We start from the raw sequence: 10,316 nt of genomic DNA, 5'->3' as shown, positions 1-10,316 counted from the left end.
AACAAACAGAGCAAAAAGAGCAGCAAAGCTTTAAAGGGCTTTGTAAAAATTCAATCTTTCTTGCATTTCTCATACCCCTTTTCCAAACACTGAGAAGGGTATCTTCCTTTTCTTTCATTGCTGCTGATCAGTAATGGACCGTGCAAGAAAGCTTGCCAACAGGGCCATTCTGAAACGGCTGGTTTCACAAGCAAAGCAGCGTAGAGGCAATGGAGAAGCCAATGAATTGTTGTCAGCTCCTTCACCATTTTATAGGCCTTCAAGGTTTGTTTCCTCGCTGTCTCCTTGTTCGTTCCAAGGTCAATATCAAAGGACTAATGTCAATCCGAAAAAGAATGCATTTTTGCATTCTGGGATTGGCCAAGTTCGATTTGTTTCTGTTGAGGCACTGAAACCAAGTGATACATTTCCACGCCGCCATAACTCTGCAACCCCTGAAGAACAAATCAAAATGGTTGAGAATTGTGGATTCCCCAGTCTTGATTCGCTTATTGACGCCACTGTGCCTAAATCTATCAGGCTTGATGGTATGACGTTTAGTAAGTTTGATGAGGGATTAACTGAGGCTCAAATGATTGATCACATGCAAAAGTTAGCATCTAAGAACAAAGTTTTTAAGTCATATATTGGAATGGGATACTATAATACCTTTGTTCCGCCTGTTATTTTGAGGAATCTCCTGGAAAATCCTGCTTGGTATACTCAGTATACTCCCTATCAGGCTGAGATTTCGCAGGGACGTCTTGAATCCCTGCTGAATTATCAGACCATGATTGCGGATCTTACTGGATTGCCTATGTCTAATGCATCTTTACTAGATGAAGGAACTGCTGCAGCTGAGGCTATGGCTATGTGTAATAACATCCAGAAAGGAAAAAAGAAAACTTTTATCATTGCTACTAATTGTCATCCGCAGACTATTGATGTTTGTAAGACTAGGGCTGAAGGTTTTGATCTCAAACTGGTTGTCTCCGATATTAAGGATATTGATTACAAGTCTGGGGATGTTTGTGGGGTTTTAATACAGTATCCTGGCACTGAGGGTGAGGTTGTGGATTATGAGGGGTTTGTTAAGAATGCTCATGCTAATGGTGTGAAGGTTGTCATGGCATCCGATCTTTTGGCTTTGACAGTGTTGAAGCCTCCTGGCGAATTTGATGCTGATATTGTTGTTGGCTCAGCTCAGAGGTTTGGTGTCCCAATGGGATATGGTGGTCCTCATGCAGCTTTCCTAGCTACGTCCCAAGAGTACAAGAGGATGATGCCTGGAAGAATTATTGGTGTCAGTGTGGATTCTTCTGGAAAACCAGCACTAAGAATGGCTATGCAGACAAGAGAGCAACACATCCGCAGGGACAAGGCTACCAGCAACATTTGTACAGCTCAGGTAAAGAAATTATTTTGCTTTTTTGGCGAATGCTCCATATTTCATGTTATAAAGTGCCTTAAGTACCTAGGCTATTTAGGAGGAATTGAGTTTATTGCTCTTTGTCTAAATGATGACATAGAAAAAGGAACAAACATATTATTCATGGTTTATTTCTATCACTTGCAGACAATCATAGAGATATTTTTAGTTTCATATGACAGATCATCAAACATGCTTCTTAGAACTCTCTATCATGTTGTTGACTATTGAACATTGTACTATTGTGCTGTTATGAAGGCATTGCTTGCCAACATGGCTGCTATGTATGCTGTCTATCATGGACCTGAAGGGCTAAAAACAATTGCCCACAGGGTTCATGGTCTTGCTGCGACATTTGCTGCTGGACTGAAAAAACTTGGTACAGCAGAGGTGCAGGATCTACCCTTCTTTGACACAGTGAAGGTAAAGGTTGCGGATTCATGTGCAATTGCTGATCTGGCTTACAAGAATGAGATCAATTTGAGGATTGTGGACAAGAATACTGTAAGTATACTATTTAGTGTTGTTTACTGCATACATTGTGAGTTTCTTTATGGGATAACTGGAGTCTGTTCTCTTCCAGATTACTGTTTCTTTTGATGAAACAACAACTTTAGAAGATGTGGACAAACTGTTTCAAGTCTTTTCAGGTGGCAAGCCTGTAAGTATGATTGTTGCATTTTCCACATTTTGTGTAGTCATGATATTTTTAGAAATCACTTGTTTCTGATAAATTCATTATTTAGGTGGCATTCACTGCTGCAACTCTTGCACCTGAGGTTCAGAATAAAATCCCTGCTGGGCTTTTAAGGGAGAGCCCATTCTTGACTCATCCTATCTTCAACTCGTAGGTCCTTCCAACTGAATGTTAACAACCATTTTAAGTTTTCTTCTAGAGCTCATTTGACTTCTTTATGGCTTTTTAGGTATCACACAGAGCATGAATTGCTCAGATACCTTCATAGGCTACAATCAAAGGATCTTTCATTGTGCCATAGTATGATTCCTTTGGGATCTTGTACAATGAAACTGAACGCTACAACAGAAATGATGCCAGTGACTTGGCCTAGCTTTGCAAATATCCACCCTTTTGCCCCTACTGGACAGGCTGAGGGTTATCAGGTTGTTAGAATTATCTTGGAACCTTATTTCCTTGTGTTGCTTGTTTGCTCGATGTAAGTCGGTCACTGAACCATCATAACCTCTATTTCCAGGAAATGTTCAAGGACTTGGGAGAACTTTTGTGCACAATAACTGGCTTTGACTCTTTCTCATTGCAACCTAATGCTGGTGCTTCTGGCGAGTATGCAGGGTTGATGGTTATTCGTGCATATCATCAGGTTATTCTGATTCCAACTTGTTTTACAAATTAATTCTGCCCTTTTTGGTTCAAAAAATTGTGCTATAACGTTAAAGTGCATTGTGCTTTTTCCTCGAGTATGTGTGTGGTTCATGGCAATTGAGGAATGGATATTTCCTCCATTTTTTTATGTTTGGATCATGTTAATATATGATTTTGTGAACATGTGACAACCCTAGTTGAATGGTGCCCTCGTGATGTGGGGAGCGGATTGGCATTTGTGGTTTTCAGATGCCAATCCGCTCAAATTGAATGGTGCCCTAGTTCAAATTGAAGTTGATTACTTATATGCACATTCTTGCAACTAAATAATGTCTTATAAGCTGAACCACAACTAATTTCTGTTAGACAGATGAGGTGTCTATGAAGTATTGCCTTGCACAACAAGTTTGGTCCTCAATTACTTACCCTTAAGAAGTAAAAACAAACTCAATATGGATATGATTCAGTAAATAAATATTGCAGTTGGATATACATCTGTCGGCATCCTACTGCAGGAGATGACTGTCCATAATACAGGATCACCTATTTGTAAATGTTAAAATAATATTTCAGAATGGAGTCTCTCTTCCTATGTCAGAGCACTCAAGTATGCATAAGTTAGTACTTAAAATAGGCGTGAGATGCCTAAATCCTTGACCTACATTTCATGTGCTGAGATCCTACATGTACTTTTACTCTCAAAAACTTCTAGAGTGTTTTTGAAGGCTGTATATGACAGATTTCTGAAGCATGCATGATGCAATTAAATGTTGATAGATTTCTGGAGCATGTATGATGCAATTAAAAGCTTCCTCTGACTTTCAAAAATATATAGTATGTAGTTATCTCGGTGTCTCTGGTCTATAAACTTAAGCTTTTTCAGTCTTTATATTGGCTCATGCGTGGACCTTGGGTTTCCATTGTAATCCAACTTAGAAAATTACAACACTGATATGAGTTTTTACCTTTTAAAAATGCAGTCAAGAGGAGACCATCACCGAAATGTATGCATCATACCTGTATCAGCCCATGGAACCAACCCTGCAAGTGCTGCAATGTGTGGCATGAAAATTGTTCCCGTTGGAACTGATTCAAAGGGAAACATTAACATTGAAGAGTTACGCAAGGCTGCTGAAGCAAATAAGGAGAACCTAGCTGCTCTTATGGTATGTGGTACATAGACATCCATAGTTTGTAATTTCTACATGTAGCAACTAAGTTTTCAGCCTTATTTTCTAATGGATTCTAGGTTACATACCCTTCAACACATGGTGTTTACGAGGAAGGTATTGATGAGATCTGTAAGATTATTCATGACAACGGTGGTCAAGTTTACATGGATGGAGCCAACATGAATGCTCAGGTATATTTAACGACAGTATCATTTCATGTTTAATGTGCACCTAGAAGTAATTAATGTTTATAAAAGTAACATCACTAATGCTTTTACCTCTTCATAAAGAGATACCCTTGAGAACTCTATTTCAGTCTTATTACTAGGATCCTAAATTCCTTTTTTCTATCTCTACATTTATTTAAGAATATTGATGAATATTTAGTTCATGTTTCCTTTGAGGTGCCAATGTATGTGTGTTCTGTTGTTCAACCTTTCATTGTATGACATTCATAGCAGGGCTTCATCATTTGGCTCCTTGATTTTGCCGCCCTAGGGTTTTCGTCTGACGTTTCCTGGGAAACTTTTTTATTAGTATGCTTTTTGCAATTATTGAATTAGTTTTTCTCTGGAAAAAAGCTTTTTACATTTTGAATAGTCATTTTGTTCTTTGCTCTCCTCCTAGTGCTAATCCTGCAGCCATTTCCTTTTCAAAAATCATTCCTATCTTTGTTCTGTTTTGCAGGTTGGTCTGACCAGTCCAGGTTTTATTGGTGCTGATGTGTGCCATCTGAATCTTCACAAAACCTTTTGCATCCCACATGGTGGAGGTGGTCCTGGCATGGGTCCAATTGGTGTGAAGAAACACCTGGCACCATTTCTGCCATCACATCCTGTGGTATGCCCTATTTACAGCATAAAAAATATCACTTTTACACGTGGCACCTTTTGCATCCCACATGGTGAAGTATCTTTTTTTATTCTACCGTGAAATTTCTCTGTCTTTGAGAAAACTTTCTTATTCATGTCAAAACTGAATAATACATGTTAACTTCAAGTTGTTGTTATTACTGATGCTATTTATAAATGTTTAATACCTTCTAGAAATGATGGGAAGGCTAATAATGTGAATCAATAATGAAATTTTTTTCATTTTTCTTACTCCTCTTTTTTTCTGATTTTTGGTGCTATTATATCAAAGGTACCTACTGGAGGTATACCAGCCCCTGGAAAAAGCCAGCCCCTAGGTTCAATTTCTGCTGCACCCTGGGGCTCTGCACTCATTTTGCCAATTTCATACACATATATTGCTATGATGGGTTCTAAAGGACTTACAGAAGCATCAAAGATAGCCATCTTGAATGCAAACTACATGGCAAAGCGTCTTGAGGTATCTCCTTTGTTTTGCCTGATTGTTTCTTTGAGTTGGCTATAACTTCTTCCAAGCACGGCTATGTCACCCAAAAAGCAGTCACTACTTACATAAGTATTGGTTTTGCTTTTTTTCCATGCAGTACCTTTTTCCATTTTTTTTTTTTTGGGTGAAAGATCATAAGATCTGCAGTTAGTTTTCCCGGTCAAGCAGACTCAAATCAGACATCAATACTTGGTCTTATCGGCCTTTTTCAGATCAAGCCATTAACCAATTGATAATACTTAATTTTTTTAGTTTGCACTAGATTTTTTCAAGGATTAATATTTTAAAAATGGAATGGCAGAATTACTACCCTGTTCTTTTCCGTGGTGTCAATGGAACAGTTGCCCATGAGTTCATTATTGATTTGAGGGGCTTTAAGGTAAGTATGGCTAACATCAGTCGTTTATTGTGGGACATTCAGTTCTCAAATGTGGATTAGTTTCTTACTTTGACTTGCTGTACCTGAAGCACACTGCTGGAATAGAGCCTGAAGATGTTGCTAAACGTCTTATGGACTATGGGTTCCATGGACCAACAATGTCGTGGCCAGTTCCAGGCACTCTTATGGTTGAACCAACTGAAAGCGAAAGCAAGGTTCAGTTAACTTACACTTTATACCCATCTTTATCTATATAATTTAGTGTCCTTATTGTTGTTACTATGAGAATGCATTCTTTTGCAGGCAGAGTTAGACAGATTTTGTGATGCCCTTATCTCAATAAGAGAAGAAATTGCCCAAATTGAGAAAGGAAAATTTGATTTGCACAACAATGTTCTCAAGGTAAAAGAGGATGTTGCTTTCCAGGAAAAATAGTACTTTTTCAAGTAATAGGAGGTCTTCTAAAGATTCTCTCTCTCTCTCTCTCTCTCTCCTGCTAAAAGTTCTTCTAACCTTTCATTTCTTGATTTGCCTATATCTATGATATTTAGCTCGATTTTGGTTATGAGACAAACCAACATTGTAAAGCGTCATAAATTTCAATTCATTATGAAGACTTGGAAGTATCAAGATAGTTCACTTGATTAAAATGCTGGTGTTTGCCTAACACTTCAACATTATAATCTGCTTTCTTATCCTTTCTGTGGAGTTAAATGTTGTCTGTACTCTTTGATTGACAAAGTTTTCCCACTTCCTGCATAAAGTTCATAGATATTAACCGAGTTTTTTGAGTGCAGTCTGCTCCCCATCCACCCTCCCTACTCATGGCTGATGTATGGACAAAACCTTACTCACGGGAATATGCTGCCTTCCCAGCTTCTTGGCTGAGGACTGCAAAATTCTGGCCAACGACAGGTATGCTTAATACACGTTTTTGTCACAACTATCTGGAGGTGTCATTGACAAATTTCTTCAGCATAACATTTCCTTCCTTTTGTAAGTTGAGAGAAAATTTTGCGTACACATTTAGAACTCTTGAAAAGTGGTTATCAGATGGTGAAGTAGGTTTTACTTGTCCCTAAAGCTAATTCTTAGGGTAATACTAAGCTGCCATAAATATCCAAACCTCACTATGCCTGTAACAACATTAAACTTCTACTAGGTGGTGGCAGCCATATAGTATGGACCTCTCCTTTTAACTTTTGGGACTCCAATTGCCTTTCTGTTTGCACATATACAAGGAAGAGGAACACCTGTTTTATGCTTTATCTTATTCTTTGGTAGCCAAGTATACAGCTTAGCTGAAAACTTCTGTCAGATGCATCTCTGGGAAAAAATGTTGAGGTGATTATATACTTAACTGAAACGCCTGATAATATCCAAATGAAAGAATTGTCCCATGTGCAACACTTGAAGAACTTAAGGTTCGCTGCTAGGTTTCAGTTTCCTGACCTCTGTCTCTGAGTAGGCAGAAATTTAAGGTTTGCTCATCAAGACTTAGTTAGATCCAAGCGATGAAATAGGAGAAAAAGAAGCTAAATGCAATAGTATAGTAATGAAACAAATGCCAGATGAGTTTTGCTTTACATTTTCTTTCTCAGCCCTCTTGCTCGGCATTTAGATATTCCTTTTCTGAAGGTTATGCATGTTGAAGACTTTATTTGGTTACCAACTAACGGTACAAACTGGGTTGCTTTTTATCCTGTACATATTTTTGAATGCATGTTAAAACAAAGAGATTATATTTTGATTGCATTATGGTGCCAGAGTATCAGCTGTGTCATCTTAGTGTCTCAATTATCTGAAAGTTCCATAGAAGTCTTTATATCTTTTGTACAGAAAATGTTATTCATCTTTGGGTCTGGCATCCTCTTGTATTATTCCTAAAGCATCTCTAGTTTTAGAAAAAAACGTGAATCTTAACGAAGGAAATTTGATCCAGTTCATCAATTTATGATGTCGAGAACAAACTACAGAAACTTTCTTTTGATGAAGCGTCATCTCACTTCGTGTTTGATACTCTAAAGAGGGAACAAACCATCAGTTTTTTTACCCTTCTTTTTTTCCGTCCTCTGCCAACTTTTGGAGTATTCTTTGCACGTCACATGTGCTCCATCTGTTATTGCTGCTGCTGCATCTTGATGACTTCCTCGATAGTTGTTTCTGTACTAAAATGCTACTTGTAGTCGACACTAATAATTGTTTGGTTGGCTTATCAGAACGTGTTGATAATGTCTATGGTGATCGCAACCTTGTGTGCACCCTTCTTCCAGCAGCACAAGTTGTTGAGGAAGAGAAGGCTGCTACTGCTTAAGCCTTACAAGTGCAGCAAAAAACACAATGCTCCTCCACAATCATGAGAGCAAATCTCCCTCATCATTTTGTATATAGACATCCTTATCCGTATCCTTCTCTGTGGCTGCTGACTTTCATCTTCTACCATATTGATGTGCAGCTGCTGTGATGACACAGTTGTTTCTAATTTGAAGCATTCAGATGTAATTACCAACTTTTCTGCTTCCTATCTCTCTACATGATCTTATTTATTCAACAGCTACACTAAAAGGCTGCATTCACATTCAACCAACAGTGAAATTTAATGTCATGCTCTTTTACAATGAAGTAAAAAGATGACAATCCCCTATTGGGAAAGGGATCTAAATTGATGATTCAGAGTTGGTACCACAACTCAAATCGAGAACCAAAATAGCATGAAGGGAAATGCGGTTAGAACAAAGAATCTGGTTATACAAGATTGTGGTGATCATTTGAATTGGATGTGATATCTATGATGACGAAAATTAGCACATTGTCATAACTTTGATTCAAATTTTGATTATCATTACAAAGGCTCCTGTGCTTTTAGTTTGTTAATGATTTTCAGAAGCTCTTAAAACTGTACCCAAATCCTCTTGATGATCAAACTACTGCGACTTCTTTAGCCTTGTGGACAAACGACACCTGATTGTCATGTTATTTTTCTTCCTCTCTGTCTTATTTACTCTGATTAAATTTCAAGCGGGGGCTGGAAGCCCGCAAAAGGTTTTGGGTAAAAGTCTATATGATTGCTGTTTTCAGGTTCAGATTATATCCTAACAATCTCGAGGATCGTCCATAGATGAATCTCATATTGGACAGCACTCAATTCTGCACAGCAGTGTACTACTGTTCTAATGTACATCAAATAACTTCAAAGCCCACTTGAAGATATATATACTTGGTATATCAGTTACCTAGATCCTGTCCAATTAATTGGTTCGATATGGACCATGTTGAATTGTTGTTTTCAGAAATTTTTTATATTAAATAAATACGCGAATGAGCATGTGGCTCTAGGACCTGATGATCTGGTGGTTGACATATGCTAATCCTATCGTAAGTGTCCATATTGTGGCTTATTAATTTTACCAACCGAACGTAGACGTCTAGACATCCAAGGCATTATTAATCCAGGTTGATTCAATCCAAAAGGCAGTGAGTGACCAGTGATCTTCATTGGTCCAGATAAAATGGAGCTGGTTGAACTAGCAAAAGATCGTGTGGCTACACATTTTTTCAAGAAAAATGTAATGGCAGCTGAGGCATGACCAACAGTAAGCTGTAAGCGCTTGAACCTCATGCAGGACATTATCAGATCTGGGGGGGGCATGTCTGAAAGCTGAAATCCACTGGTCAATTATAAACTTTTCTACCGTAAATGGCGCACTAATCTTTGCAGGAAATTTTGCCCTGGTTTAGCGTCATACAAGCCAGCAATCTGCACTAACACGGGTCCAAATGCCCCTCTTTAAGTACATGAATCTACAGGCTTTTTACCAAGTGTACAAACTAGGCTTAGATGATGATATCTGTAAAATTCTGGCAAGATGGCTGTGTACAAGTGACTTTTAGACTATTGTCATGGGCTAGGAGTAATGCAGAAATGGATATCTGCAGATGAATGATAGTACTATTAACCATGATCTTCTACTAGCATGTTTGGATCAGGATTACCCAAATGAATTAGTGTAAAGGCGAGCAAAATCATGGAATGGGACGAAGTACTTCCTTGGGTGGTTAATTTGGTTGAAGGTGCTTAGGTTTCTCTACCAAGGAGTTCGATTGTGTTTTGCGTTTAGGTTTAACTATAAACTGTTTTAAGCTCCCCTTCAACATGGCCAATCAGATTGTACTCATACTTTTTTTTTTTTTTTTTGTCGACACGATAGATTCTGTATTACAATTACTCCTACTCTACACTAGGGGGAGGGGGGACCAAAACAAGTCAAGGGAGGGTGCCTCTATGTTACAACAACTACTCCTACTCTACATTATTAGAAGGAGAGGAGATCTAAACAGATCAAGTGAGCCTGCCTATGCACCCACTCACGAAATATTTTCAAGAAAGTCGGGATATTAGAATGCAAGCCAAGGGATTTGATCCCTTGACCTACATCTAAGAGATATTCAAAACTCTCTTGTTTCCCAAATTGTAGTCATACATTCCAATACCATGCTACGAAGAACATCTATATGAACTAAGGATGGCGAGACTAACTCTTTGCTCTTTCTTTTGTTTAATGGAAAGATGATCTAAAAAGTCCTTCACATTTTGAAAGAAGTTATCCTCACACACATATATATATATATATATATATTTTCGTAAAAAAGCTATTC

At 38.1% G+C, this 10,316-nt stretch overlaps 1 protein-coding gene across 1 annotated transcript in view; it reads left to right on the top strand.

The window, feature by feature from the left end:
- Window positions 1–8,243, top strand: part of LOC113703629 (glycine dehydrogenase (decarboxylating), mitochondrial-like) — an 8,244-nt gene extending 1 nt beyond the window's left edge. The window contains exons 1-15 of the mRNA XM_027225058.2: window positions 1–1,387; window positions 1,667–1,912; window positions 1,992–2,069; window positions 2,155–2,255; window positions 2,335–2,530; window positions 2,623–2,748; window positions 3,731–3,916; window positions 4,000–4,113; window positions 4,610–4,762; window positions 5,066–5,254; window positions 5,583–5,660; window positions 5,750–5,875; window positions 5,964–6,062; window positions 6,458–6,575; window positions 7,880–8,243. The exon at window positions 1–1,387 is cut by the window's left edge and continues 1 nt beyond it. Coding sequence (XP_027080859.1) covers window positions 134–1,387; window positions 1,667–1,912; window positions 1,992–2,069; window positions 2,155–2,255; window positions 2,335–2,530; window positions 2,623–2,748; window positions 3,731–3,916; window positions 4,000–4,113; window positions 4,610–4,762; window positions 5,066–5,254; window positions 5,583–5,660; window positions 5,750–5,875; window positions 5,964–6,062; window positions 6,458–6,575; window positions 7,880–7,974 — 3,159 coding nt within the window. The 5' untranslated portion in view covers window positions 1–133 and the 3' untranslated portion in view covers window positions 7,975–8,243. The remainder of the gene's footprint in view (window positions 1,388–1,666; window positions 1,913–1,991; window positions 2,070–2,154; window positions 2,256–2,334; window positions 2,531–2,622; window positions 2,749–3,730; window positions 3,917–3,999; window positions 4,114–4,609; window positions 4,763–5,065; window positions 5,255–5,582; window positions 5,661–5,749; window positions 5,876–5,963; window positions 6,063–6,457; window positions 6,576–7,879) is intronic.
- Window positions 8,244–10,316: the final 2,073 nt, after the last annotated feature.

This window comes from Coffea arabica, chromosome 8e (genome assembly GCF_036785885.1).
Source record: "Coffea arabica cultivar ET-39 chromosome 8e, Coffea Arabica ET-39 HiFi, whole genome shotgun sequence".
In the NCBI taxonomy this organism is placed as follows: Eukaryota; Viridiplantae; Streptophyta; class Magnoliopsida; order Gentianales; family Rubiaceae; genus Coffea; species Coffea arabica.
This window is presented reverse-complemented; position numbering and strand designations above follow the sequence as displayed.